The sequence below is a fragment of the Megascapheus bottae genome, chromosome 1 (assembly GCF_031878675.1).
Source record: "Megascapheus bottae isolate mThoBot1 chromosome 1, mThoBot2.hap1, whole genome shotgun sequence".
NCBI classification, from domain to species: Eukaryota; Metazoa; Chordata; class Mammalia; order Rodentia; family Geomyidae; genus Megascapheus; species Megascapheus bottae.
The window spans coordinates 29,087,740-29,101,421 of NC_143509.1; the positions used below are offsets into that span (position 1 = coordinate 29,087,740).

The 13,682-nt window shown below is 60.2% G+C and overlaps 1 protein-coding gene across 1 annotated transcript; it reads left to right on the forward strand.

The window, feature by feature from the left end:
* The first annotated feature begins 2,475 nt into the window (after positions 1–2,475).
* Gadd45b (growth arrest and DNA damage inducible beta) lies at positions 2,476–4,176 on the forward strand. Its single transcript, XM_090341091.1, has 4 exons — positions 2,476–2,609; positions 2,712–2,813; positions 3,116–3,338; positions 3,471–4,176. Exons 1-4 carry the CDS (start codon positions 2,566–2,568, stop codon positions 3,582–3,584), a joined length of 483 nt encoding a protein of 160 aa, XP_090197217.1. The 5' UTR covers positions 2,476–2,565; the 3' UTR covers positions 3,585–4,176.
* The last annotated feature ends 9,506 nt before the right edge of the window (positions 4,177–13,682 follow it).

Genomic DNA, 13,682 nt, shown 5'->3' on the forward strand with positions numbered 1-13,682 from the left:
AGGATTGGCAAGAAAAGAAAAGGAAGATCTCACCCAGGCTATAAGGTGGATGAAGCTGAGGACATTAAAGGAAATTAGCAGTTAGCAGGGACTGCAAGAGGAGTAAATAAACTATTTTTAGGCAAGATAGTAAACTTGTGGATTTGGTAGTGGTGATGGTTTGACACGAACCTGGGAATATATTGATTGCCACTAGATGATATACTGTCAAATAATTGTAATCATACATATATGTTTTAAAACCAGAATAACAAATGAAGGGGGCCCAGGCAAGAATGTGTTGATCTGAATATGTAAATATTACAAATATAAAATGGAATGTATCTTGTATGTGTAAAACACTGCACTAAAGGGCTGGGAGTTTGTCCTAGTGGTAGAGTGCTTGCCTAGCATGTACGAAGACCCAGGTTTCATTCCTCGGTACCACATACATAGAAAAAAAGCCAGAAGTGGTGCTGAGGCTCAAGGGGTAGAGCTCTGGCCTTGAGAAAGTCCAAGGACAGTGCTCAGGCCCTGAGTCCAAGCCCCAACTGGCAAAAAAAAACAAAAAAACACCACACTAAAGCCAGGCATCAGTGGCTTTTATTTTTATATTATTTTGTGTAACAAAATAAAAGCAATGAAATAATATAAAAATAAAAGCAATTATTAATATTATTTTTTGGTCAGTCCTGGGACTTGAACTCAGGGCCTTGGCGCTGTCCCTGCGCTTATTTTTTTTCCCATCTTTTTTGCTCAAGGCTACTGATGTGCAGGAAAACTCTGCGTGGATTAGGCGTGCGTGCCTGCGCCTCCCGGGCCTTCCGGAAGCCAGGGTGTAGTGACCGCGTGTGGCCGCCAGGGGGCGGCGCGGCGCCGCGCACGCCGGGGACCTTTGGCGCCCCCGCGGTGGGCGGTGCGGAGGCGCAGCGATGCGTCAGCCGGGCCCGCGGGCTTCTCACCCCCCCCCCCCGGGGAGACCGAGGCGCGGGGCGGAGGCCTGGCCCGCGGCTGGCGGGGGAGGGCGCTCAGCTGTGAGTCACCCGGAGCCCCCCGATGGACCGTGGGAGACAGTCCCACGCGGGTCCCTGCGTTCCCAGGCTGCAGAGAGGCGCGCGCGGGGGGCGTCCCCGAGGGTGGCTGTGCGGTGTGCACGCGTGGGTGGGGTGTGGGGGTGGAATCCTGGCTGCGACTCCCTAGGGCTTTGGGCAGGAAAAGTCAGCGTCTCCAGCCTCGGTTTCTCCCGGGTGTCTCGCACCGCATGCACGCACACCCGCTGCTTGCTCCCAAGGCTTGGACCTGGATGAGGAAGCCAGCGGGACTCGGGGTCCAGAGCTGAGCCGCAGCCCCCGGCAGGGAGCGCGCCCGCCCTCCAGCCCCGCAGGACGCCTGGGCCACCTGCGCCTCCCGCCCTTTCCCCACCCTGAAACTCGAGGTGGGGGGGCGCGGCGGGGGCGCCGGGTCCCGAGGTCCCCGGGGCGCCCCTGCATGTGCAGATCCCGCCCCCCTGAGGCCACTTGTGGAGCAGTTACGGTATCTCCACCTGCACACCCACTGATTTCATTTTACCGCTTCCTTCAGCCCAGGGAGGCCGGTGTGTATTCGCCAGAGACAGGTTGGGGGGACGCAGAGGTTGCCTGTTGCAAGCCCTCACTTTTGGGGAAGACACCGCTGGCAACCAGCAAACTTGTTAAGTGCTTGCTCCTTGCTGTATTTAACTAACCCAGCAAGGCCTGGGCTGCCCTTTTTCAGAGAAATTAAGTCAACCAGGGTCTGGGGTGGGGAAATCCTCAGAACCAAAGGAAGGCCAGCACCCCCATACTACCGCCCTACGAGGATCAAAGCTGCAGACGGAGCCCCCCTCTTCCCCATGCAACTCCCCGATCGAGCCCTGGGGAAGGGTGCCCCGGGATTCTCCCAGGACTGGACCGAGAGGGGATTCCAGGCTCCGCCCCTCTCCGCGAAAATCCAGGCCGCCTCGCGCGCTGGAAATCCCGCGCGCGCCCCGAACCGCGGCGCGGCTGCCGGGAATCAGAAGAGGGAAAAAAAAAAAAAAAAAAAACACAACTTCTGTTTCTGGTTTTTTTGTTTTTTTTTCAGGCACTTCAGTTCACCCCCCCCCCCCCCCCCCGCCTCGCCCCCACGTGGGGCACCCCCGTACGGCGCTCCACCCACTCTCTGCCGCCGACCAATCATGGCGCTGGCTGTCCCAGCCTTTGTTTTTCCACCAATGAGAGGGCGGTAGTGTGCCGGCGTGGCCACGCCCCCGGCGGGGCTGGTCTATAAAAGGCAGCCGCGGTCGCTGGGAGCGCAGTTCGCAGACGTCCTGGACGCCTCGGCTTCGCCCTGGCTCGTTGGATTAATTTCGCTGGAGGACTTTGCAATTTCTTTTTCCGCTTTCTTCTTTTTTTCTCCCCCACCCCCGACTTTTCGGGGAAGAGATTTCGCTGTTACTAGGAAGCGCCTTGAGCAGTTCCGGTTGTGCAAGACGGTTGTCTGGCTCGTCTTTTCTTATTTTGAATCTTGATTTTATAAAATAATTTTTTTTTTGCACATTCTGCTTGGGGACTTGGTCGTGGGGCTAATATGACTCTGGAAGAGGTCGTGGCGTGCGACAACGCAGCGCAGAAGTGAGTAGCCGGGTGGCCGGGGCGTGGGGCCGGCGGGGCGGCAGGCGGGCGCCCGGGCCGTCCCAGCGGCTGACCTCCTGTCCCCTGGTGCCCTGGCCGCAGGATGCAGACGGTGACCGCGGCGGTGGAGGAGCTGCTGGTGGCCGCGCAGCGCCTCGATCGCCTCACCGTGGGGGTGTACGAGTCGGCCAAGCTGATGAATGTGTGAGTCAGAACCCCCACTCCGACCTCTTTGCATGGATGTGCATGCCCCCCCTCCCCAAATGTAGCGGGGATCCTCCGTTTCGGGCAGGAAGGCTGCAGCATCTTCACCACCCCCGGCCTGCATGGGGTGCCAGCCCCCCCCATCGCTTGGATCCCCTGCGCCCCCCCCCCGCAGCCCCCTATCCCGGCACCTTTGCTGTGCAATCCTCTCCCTCCCCCTCCCACCCACCCCCACCCCCGTGCATGGAGCTTCCTCCCGGGACCCCGCCTGACCTGCCCCCCCTTCCTTCTGCTCCCCTCAGGGACCCCGACAGCGTGGTCCTGTGCCTCTTGGCCATCGACGAGGAGGAAGAAGACGACATCGCCCTGCAAATCCACTTCACCCTCATCCAGTCCTTCTGCTGCGACAACGACATTGACATCGTGAGGGTGTCGGGCATGCAGCGGCTGGCGGAGCTGCTGGGGGAGCCCCCCGAGCCCCAGGGCAGCGCCGAGGCCCGGGACCTGCACTGCCTGCTGGTCACGGTGAGTCTGCCCCCCCTTCCCCCCCCTCCGCCCCGGCTCAGCGCGCAGCCATGCCTGGCACCTCCGCGCCGCCCCCCCCCCACTCCCCGGGCACCCGCTGAACCCTGCCCTCTCTCTCTCCTCCTCCCGCAGAACCCGCACGCCGACGCCTGGAAGAGCCACGGCCTGGTGGAGGTGGCCAGCTACTGCGAGGAGAGTCGGGGGAACAATCAGTGGGTTCCCTATATCTCGCTCCAGGAACGCTGAGGCGCCCCGTTCCCGGCACGACACCACGACACAAAAACACCTATTGATCCCCCCTCCCCTCCCAGAAGAACCACCCCCAAACCACCCAACCCACGAGCGCATCGGGGGCCGAGTGTGAGACGGAGGAGGAGGAGGAGCAGGAGCAGGAGCGGGCACCGGTGGTGGCCAGCCAGGAGCGAGCCACAGATGGCCACCGAGAGAGAAGAGGGGGACCCGGGCCAGCGGAAGAGGGGACCCCGAGCCCAGACCCGACGCGGGCGGCGGACGGGCGGGCGCACAGCCGGCGGGACCGGCGGAGCGGGGCGGGGCGCGGCCCCCCTCGGACGGAGGGTCTGGACTCCGCGCTGCGGAGCCGGCCGGCGCGCGCGTTCCCGCGGGGACCGTGGGGAGCGGCGGGGTCACGGCCGCCGCCCTGGGACTCGGCGCACCGCGAGTTTCGTCGCCGATGGAGTTTTTCTGTTTGCACTTTGTTGCCGGAACCGCCGGGGAGGAGCGCGCCACGCAGGACGTGGACCTGCGACGTCTGCTTCTCCCACGGCGCGCCTTGTAATAAACGTCTCCATACCGAACGGGCTCCTGTGTGCTGGGGAGGGGGGTACCCCGCCCCCCCGCGCCCTCCGCGCCCTCCGCCCCCCTCTGCCCCCTCCCCGGGGAAGCGCGGCTCAGGCCCCTCATTAGCACCTCCAGGCGGCCGCCGGCGCCGCCCCCTCCGCCCCCCTCCTGCCGCCCCACGGCCATTAAGAGACCGGTTTATGACGAAACCTGGCCGCCCAGCCGCGGCTGTTACCGTCGGGCTCCCCGCCGCCCCCGGGGGCCCGGAGAGGTCCCGCGGGCACCTGGGACCACACGGGGGGGTCCTCAGGCCCCCCGGGTGCTGCCCCCCACTCCGCCCCCCACCCCAGCTCCCTGGCATCACAAGGCTTTTTTTCCTTTTTCCCCCAAACTGAAAAATCAGCAAGCACGGAAAATAAAAAAAAAGAAAGCGCCGCGCTCGCGGCCGCCGGGCTTGGCACGGGCTGCGTTTCGCTCTGAACCGAAACTGGGAGCCGGGCCGGCCGCCGCCCCGGTCCCCCCGCCCCGGGCGCGGCGCCTCCCCGCCCCGGGCGCCGCCCTCCGCCCGCCCCGCGGCCGCCACCGCCGAGCGGAGGGAGAGCGGGATCCCTCCTGGGGGGCAGGGAGCCCCGGGAAAGGAGGGCACCCCCAGAGGGCGGGGAGGGGGCTCCCAGGCGTGTGTGGAGAGAAGGTGGGGGGGACACTTGGGTAGAGGTCAGAGGGCAAGGAAGACTCAATGGGGTGCAGGTTTGGGGGGGGATGGAGAATTCGGTGTAGAGAACTCCCCCACACACACACACACAGCCAGGGGGGAGGTGTGGGGAGATGATGGGGTGCCCAGGCAGACCCATTCCTGGCCCATGAGGGGAGGGGGTGGTGGAGAGGACTGGTGGTCCCCCCAAACTCCAGGTCCTCCCCAAGTTCCTCCTAGCAGGTAGGTAGCCCTGAGGTGGCCTGTCCTGCAGGCTCCCTGTCACCTTACCTGTGACTCAAGCTGGCCACCAGGGCCTGGTGACTTGGGGTCCTCTATCTAGTGAGAGGAAGGATCCCAGAGCCCTGGAGATGACATACAGTGAGTAGGGTCTCAGTGGAGGCCTAACTTTTCTGTGCCTCAGTTTCCCCTTCTAAAAAAAAAGTAGGGTCTGTAATCTGCCACATAGACTATGCGGTTTAAATGCAATCGACAGCTGAAATGACATTTTCTTTTTCATTGCTAGTCCTGGGGCTCCAACTCCAGACTTGAGAACTGTCCCGAGCTCCATGGATTTTTCTGCCTGGGGTTGGCTTTGAACTGTGATCCTCAGATCGCAGCCTCCTGAGTAGGATGACAGGCGTGAGCCACTGGCACCTGGCCCAAAAGACACTTTTATAGAGTAAAAATGGAGACTTTGGGCCCTCCCACCATCACTGAGCACCCCAGCCCCGAGGCTGGCATGCTGGACCAGCACCCACCCCTCTGCTACTCAGCCCCCAATCCCAGCATCCCAACCCAACCTTTTGGGGGTTGGGGATTGTCTCCAAGTGATTCACAGTAGGCACACTGCTTCATCTCTCCCTTCCACTGGACACCCCACTCGCCCTCGGCCTAGGGAGCAAGAATCTGCCATCTGGGTTTTCAGAAGAGACAGAGCACAGCATGGCATGGTGGGAGATGTGCAGGGTGTCACTGGTCTGGAGTTCACACTGGGTCAGGGAGAAATTGTCACAAGTCATCAAGGTTCGGCCTTGCCCGTTGCCTCAGGGACAGGGTGCGGGGGGGGGGGGGGGAGAGAGAGAGAGAGAGAGAGAGAGAGAGAGAGAGAGAGAGAGAGAGAGTCTCCAGTGTGTGTTCCTTGGACAGAGAACAGGGCAAACTTAGCAATGTCAGCTCTGGGTTGTAGACACTCCCCCTCTATGCAATTAGGGGACCCCCAAGGCTGTGCACAGCTCCCCTAGCCCTGCCTGGTCCCTTTATCCACGATCAGCAGAGAGAGTCCAGCTCCAGCTTCATCCTGGCCCTCTGGGGTAAGAGGGGTGAGATCACTTTCGGGTGTGTCAAGACAGTCCCCCTTCCCAGTTCATGCACACACAAATGGAGGTGGCACATACACACCAACAGATGCACAGAGACGGGATGGATTTCGTGCATGTCGGCAGATGCATGAATCCAGAGACTCCCTGCTTGGCAGCTTCTAACCTTTCTTCCTTGCTTGGTACTGGGGATTGAACTCAGGGTCTCCTGCTAGTTGGATAGCACACCACAGCTAGAGCCAAGACCCTAGTGATAAGCCACGCCCATCGGTAAGCCACGCCCATTGGCAACCGCTCCTACCTCAGGTCTTGCTTTCTTGTCCTAAGCCATGCCCCTCCACCTCCCACCTCCCACCTGAGCCAGGACCACATTGCTGAGCCACCACTCCACCCATTTTGTTTTTTTTCATCTCATCACAATCATCATTTGATTATGCAGTTGTGCAAAGGGGTTCCGTTTCGATAAGTCAGGTTGTAAGTACAGTGCCTCTTGGTCAATGCGATGCCGACTTTCCATCCACCATTTTCCATTACCCGGCATTTTTTACATACTGTCCATTGGCTATCATGATTACACGTGCTCACCTTTGATTTTTTCCCCCCCCTCTCTCTCCAGATGTTCTCGTGACAAGAGATCTCTCTTCCTCCACCTTCTGAGCACCTGGGATTCCAGGCATGACTCACCACACACACCTAGGCCTTGTCATATGTTTTGATCCTTGCAACAATCTATTTTCAAGGTAGATACTGTCACTGCTTTTACAGGAACGAACAGGTCGTTCAGAAAGGCCAGAGGAGGTCACACAGCTGGAGAGAGGCTGAGTCAAAATTAGAGCCATACACACACACACACACACACACACACACACACACACACACAAACACATCACACACATATCACACACATATCATGTATTGGTACAAAATATACATGGTTGAGATGTAATCCACACATATATAATTGAGTGGTATTTGGGGCACACAGAATGTTGTGCAATCATCACCTCCAGGTCATTTCATAACCCCACTCTGACCCGTCCCCAGCCCCTGACAATTCCCTTTCCAGTGTGTGGTCAGCCTGTTCTGGCTTTTTGTGTCTGCACATGGCCTCAAGGCCCAGCCCTGGGTCAGGATCACAGTCTGCACGAGCAGGGCTCACACACCGTGTGTGTGTAGTGGGGGGGAAGCTGGAGCAGCCATGAGGGCTGTAGTGTCCCCCCGGGGTGACCATCTAGTCCAATTCCTCTTCAGTGAGCGAACCCCAATGTAGCTTTCACACCCCCCAGACACAAGCCAAGCTCTACCTGGCTCTCTATCCCCCCCCCCTCGCCCCTACTCTAGCCTGTGGCTGCAACATCTCCTTACCCTCTTCTTTGGAGGTCCTCTCAAGTACCCCTTCCTCCAAGAAGCCCTCCGGACTGGATAGGGGTGATTCTTCGGCTAGCTCCACCCACCTCCCCTTGCCAGCACTGGCACAGTTTGTTTGTTTTACTGATTTATGTTGTCCTTTGTGGGGCTTGAACTCTGGGCTCTTCAGCTCAAGGCTAGTGCTGTACCATTTGAGTCACAGCATCACTTCTGGTATTCTGGTGGTTAATTGGAGCTAAGAGTCTTGTGGACTTTTATGCCTGGGTTGGCTTTGAACTGCAATCGTCAGATCTCAGCCTCCATAATGGCTAGGATGACAGGCGTGAGCCACGGGCAGGATATTTGGCTCACAGGCCTGGTCTGTAAGGTGGATTTTAGTTGTCCGTGTTAGCTACACAGAGGGATGGGAGGAGGTCTGTTTTCTCACCTCCAGAGACTTCAGAATGGGTCTAGGGGACCCCAAGTCTTAGCTGCTGGCACTTCCTACCTGCATGTGGTTCAGTCTCCAGACAAGATGAGATTGACGCATTGATAATGACCTTTCATGTTCTGCTTCCAGGACAGGCTGTTTTGTCCCTTAAGGACACATGTTGGCCTGGGGACTGTTGGATTCTGGCCATGTTTGATGACACCGCTGGGTTCAGGGAAGTTGGTCCGTGGAGGAGGCCAGGCGCGTGACCTCTTTGAGCTGTTTCCTCATCTAGTACACTAGCAGGGCACTGCTCTGGAAACCCTGGCATCCTCTCCTGGGCATGGCCTAGGCCTTCAATGAATTTGAATAGGTCAAGGTCTGGGCTGGGGGCGTGGCCCAAGTGGTGGAGGGCGTGGCTCAAGAAGGGAAGCATATTGCTTAAGTGATGGGGCGTGGCTTGCATGGTAGAGCCTCCTCCTCCTAAACAAGGGCCAAGTTCAGAGTTTAAAGGAAAACAGCTGGGCACAGGAACGCCTAGCTACTGTAATCCAAGCTACTCAGGAGGCTGAGATCTGCTGATGGGCTGAAGAGCTCAGGGATAGGCCTAGACCTAGAGTTCAAGTCTCCTTCTTATTCTCGTAGAAGTTGTACAAGGGTGCCCCTCACACACTTCCTACCTGGGCACTAATACCCTTACTCATGCATGTACACGTGTGTGCAAGGGGAAGGGTGGCCTATGCATGTAAGTTTCTGAGTTCAAATCTGCACCCCTCCCTTTGCAGATGGAGCCCAGCCTGTGAACAGTCTAGGTGAGCACTCCTACCTTGCACCCAGACGGTGTCTTCTAGTTATAAAGCAGCCAGCCATTCTGGATCTAGGCCCCAGCTGTCTTAAGTTAATTACATAGCCCATTTCCAAATCAGGCCACATTCTGGGGTTCCAGAGGTCAGTGCTTCAACATCTTTCTGTTGTTATTTATGGCGGTACTGCGGTTTGGACTTTCAGAGCCTCTTGCTTGAGACATGCCCCCAGATGACCTTATCCTTATTTGTTTCAGAGAGGGTCTTGCGCTTTGGCTCAGCCTCCCTTCCAGGAGAGATTCTCCTACATCTGCCCCCTGAGTAACTGGGATGGCTGGTGTGGGCCACCACAGTCTGGCCTTACAATTTGATTTCCTTTTTCAGTGCTGCAGAGAACCCAGGGCCTTACACAGACAGAGGTCAGCTCTCTGCCATGGAGCTAGCTGTACTTCCAGCCTCCCACTTTTTTTTTTTTTTCCCTAGAGATTCCCCCCTCCCCTCAGGGAGCAGCAGAAGGGGTGTAGCGCTTCCTGGAGAGAACAGAAACCTACCCAGACAGTACTGTCTTTTCTCCCAGCTTCTCTCTCCCCAGCAAGCAGTCACTGAGAGGCAGCTCCATCCGTTGTACTGGTCATCTTCCCTCTTGGCCCTCTACTGCAGGGTGTGGCCCCGCCGTTGGGTTAATTCTGGAAGGTGTGGGGTTCCTGGGAAATGTCTGCCTCCCTCCTCCCCCAGATCCCCGTGCCGTGGCGTCACGGCCCAGGGGAGGTGTGCAACGCGTGTCTACCGGATCGCTAGCATGGTCCATAGAGCTCAGAATGACCCCCGCCCAGGCCAGACTTGGGGGATTCCCTCTGGAGGAGGGTGGGCTCCCCTCTCCTGCATGGTGCCTCAGCCCCTCCCCGGGGCCAGACCTCGCTGGGAGACGCTGGGGTTCAGATCTGGACTCTGCCGTTTTCTAGCCAAGGTAGCTCAGCGAGCGTGACTCAGTTTCCCGCGGAAGAACGGGAAGGTAGAATGGATGACCCCGGCGCGTGGCGAGAGGAGGTCGGACAGGCAGAGAGCGCTCCGGACGCCTGGCCTCCACCCCGCCTCTCCCGGGCCCTCACCCACGGGGGACCCCAGATCCACCCTCTCCGTTTCCTGTGCGCCCCGGAAGGCAGACGTCCGGGATTCCCCATTCTTAAGCTGGAGAATGGGAGACAGAGGCGGGTGCGGGCTCCCCACTTTGCCCACATCGGGGAGGGGGCCCCTCCGTGCGCCCTGGGCGCGCAGCCCGTGCGCTCCGGAGCCCCCGGCGGGGCGCGGCGGTGCCAGCCTCCCTCTGGTGCCCGCCAGGCGCGGTGTCTGCGGCGGCCCGCGGGGGGCTGGGGTGCGCGCCGGCGGCGGGCCGGGGCGGGCCGGCGGCACAGACCCTCCTTTTGTGAGCGGCGCCGTCCCCCCGGCGGCCTGGCGCGCTCGGCCCGGGCACGGCGCCAGCCCCAGAAGCCTCCACGCCCCACAGCCCCGGCCCAGCCTGACCTGCCCGGCCCGGCCCGGGGCCGAGGTCCCACTTGCGTGCACGGTTACATGGGGTGGCTCAGCAGCCTCGAGCCTCATGCAGACAAGCAGCCGTGGGTAACTTCTCTCTTGCACGCAAAGCCTACTGTGTGCAGGCACCCACATGCTCCGGGTAATGCCTACTGTGCAGGCATTCAAATATTCCGCGAAACACCCACTGTGTGCCGGCCTACAAACAGCTGTGGCAAGAAGATGCATCCCCTCCCCTGTGCACCAGCGGCTTCGCATGGTCCTGAGTGGAGACAGATGGGGGGCTGCACACATTCAAACGTCGATGGACACATTCAGAGCAAAGTTCTCAGTTTATGCATTGTGCACCCCAATTAGTGAGAGGACCCATGCCTCCAGGTCAAATGCCCATGTCCGGTGGGCTGCGGCTCAATGCTAGCTTGGGTTTTCCCCCCGGATGCACTGGACTCCATTGCCAGTCTGTGCACAGACCGCCCGCTATGCACAGAGATGTACCCCCAATGAAGCCCCTCCATTCTACAGCTCGCATGGAGAGTGCTCTGCTTCCATCTTCTGGCTCTGCAGCCCCCCTACGTGTGCAGGGAAAGGGGTTCCATGTCCCCCTCTGTTCTGTGGGCTTGGGAGAGTGGCTCAGGCAAGCTCAATTGGGGGGCTGGGCCTAGATCCTGGGCCTTCCAGGAAGCCCCCGGGCAGGTGGGAAGGCAGGCAGTCTCCCTGGGCAGAGCGCCAGTTCTTGGCTTCCCTGAAACTGGGCACAGCGGCTGGGAGAGGTTTCCGGGCTTCCTGGCCTCACCTGGCCCCGGGCACTCTGGAAGATGGGCAGGGCCGGCAGGCAGGCAGGCATCCAAAGAGCAGCCAGGCTAGGCCTGCACATGCCCGCATGGCCAACCATGCATGCAACTGTATGCGCATGTGCATGGGAGCATAGCTGCATGCATGTCCATGACGCATGCGCCTAGACACAGGACAAAAATGAATGCTGTCCCCAGCACACCATCGGACAACTGTGGTGACACATAAGCACAAGCAATGGACTCCTGAGGGTTCCACTCAGAGATGTGCAGGGACAGATCTGTCTTTGCTCCCTGGGTCTCCAGCACCTGCCAGTTTATGGGTACTTGGTAAATATTTGGACAAGTGCATGAACACATGGACATATGTGCATATAAATAAATGCTCCCAGCACCCGGTCACCTGTGAACCACAATGTCGTTTGTGGACTGGGTCTCCTGAGCTACTGCACTCCCACATGCCCACGCCCCAGGCACACCCCTCTGTTGACCAGGAGGCAGGTGAATTGGCTGCAGGTAGTTCGTCGACAGAAACCACAGCCAGATGACTGCTGTGACCGGGGCCTTCTGAATTGCCACCTGCTTTTGCACACATTTCCCTCCTGTGATCAATGGTGCCACTCCTTCTGAGGGTTCCCCCCCCAGGGGCTGCTGGGTGTCCAAGCGTGAGATTGGAGGGCTTCCTAGGGTGTAATGAACCCCACACCCCTCTTTACAGAGGCTTCCACAATTTATAATTCTCTTAGGAGTTAAGTCATTGCCTGTAAGGAACAAAAGGACAGCGAGGCTTGGCAGGGTGTGAATTGTGTAGAGGGAGAGTCAGTGTGGGTGCTTGGAAAAGATGTTTCCAGATGTCCTCGGCAACTCCCCTCCATGTGGCCACATGGAAGGAAACTGAGGCCCAAAGGTGGAGAAGGGAGGGGAGACTTCCTGTCCAGCTGAACAGAGAAGGGCGGGTGAGAAACAGATGCCCAGGCCTGGTGCTGTTCCGTCCCAGGCGGCTAGAAAGAAGCCCAAGATTCCCACAGCCAGCTGCAAGGGTGGGACAGGAAAATGAGGACCGTGCTGGGAGGAGGGGGAGACAGGCAGAGAGGAAGGAGAGGTGGGAGGAAGGAGAGGAGGGAGGAGGCTTTGTAAGTGCTAGAGAATGCTGCAGAGACACAGAGACAGACAGACAGAAGCTCTGGCAGCCACATCAGACACCCAAGCTGTCTGCTTTTCCTATTAGAGCTACTCATTTCCCTGTCTCCCAAGAGGGTCCCATCCCAGCTGGCATGTGTGTACTGGTACAGAAATGTGTGCGTGTAGGTGTAAGTGCCTGCGATTTCGTGTGGGTGTGGGTGTGGGGGTGTAACTGTGCATGTGGGTGTTTGCAGGGTGTCTGTGTGACCGGTTTAGTAAAAGCACTGACATGCACATGTGTTGTGCGTGTGCGTGTGTTCACAGTGCAGGTGCAGATGTCTGGGTGGTTCCTGGTGTGTGTGCGGGGTGGGGGAGGCATGAAGGAACATCCAGTACGAGAGTGTGTGTGGCGTCTCCCGGGTGACGCTTAGGTGTGGCTTCTGGGGCTCTCCTGACCTTGCTGGGTGAGTGTTACTGATGACACCCAGTCTCTCACGCTCCGTCCTCCTCCCACCCCGGGCTCCACCGCCAGGATCCGCCTCCCTCTCCCCCCCCGCCCCGTCCCGTACACACAGATGGCCCTCAGGCTGTCCTGGACCCCACCCAGGGCCTCAGCCCGGGACCTGCCGCCGGGGGGCCCTGGAGACGCAGACGAGCCGCAGACAGCGCGCCGGGCTCACCTCCGCGGCGCAGCCAACCCGTCTGGTCCCGGCAGTAATTAGTCTCCCAGCCATGGCGGCGGCTCCCCCCGCCCTCTCCCCCTCCCCCGCCCACAGGCCGCGGGCACCTGCGCCGCGGTGGAGTGTGGTGTGCGTGCGAGTGTGCACGCCGTGAGGGGGTGACCCGGCTTCGGGGAGAGCCCTCAGCCCTTGCCTCCGCTCCCCACCATCGCACCTGGAACGCCAGGCAGGCGCCGGGCGCCCCCACCCCGCTACGCACCCGGGAGCTGCAGACTGGGGGGTGGGGGAGAACTTGGATGCGGGAGGGATCACGCCCCGCCCCTTTCTGCCTTGGCTCCGCCCACGCAGTGACACGGCCCCGCCCACACGGCGCCCAGGCGCGACTCGCACACCGATGGCGACCACGCCCCCCCGCGCGGTTGACTCCGCCCACCACAGTGGTCTCCCGTCCTGTCAGGCCACGCCCCCCGCGAGGAGCCCCGCCCCCCGGCGCCAGGCGGGGCCGGAAGACCCTGGGCGGCGGCGCGCGCGTCACGGGTTTCCGCGGGCCGCGCGCGCGCGGGGGCCGGGGTTCCCGGGCGCGGGGACGCCGTGACGGCGGGGGACGCCGTGACGGCGGCGCCCGCCTGCGTCGTGGCCGCCGCGCTGGCCCTGCCCGGGTGACGTCATGGCTCCGTGACGGCGGCGGCGCGGGCGGCGCGGGGCAGGAAAGTGACCGTTTTTGGTTGGTGTTTTGGTCCGGGGCCTGAGCTTTCCCCACTCGAGGCCGGCGCTCTACCACTTGACCCACAGCTCCACTTCCGGCTTTTTGCCAGTTCGCAAAGGTCCTCCAG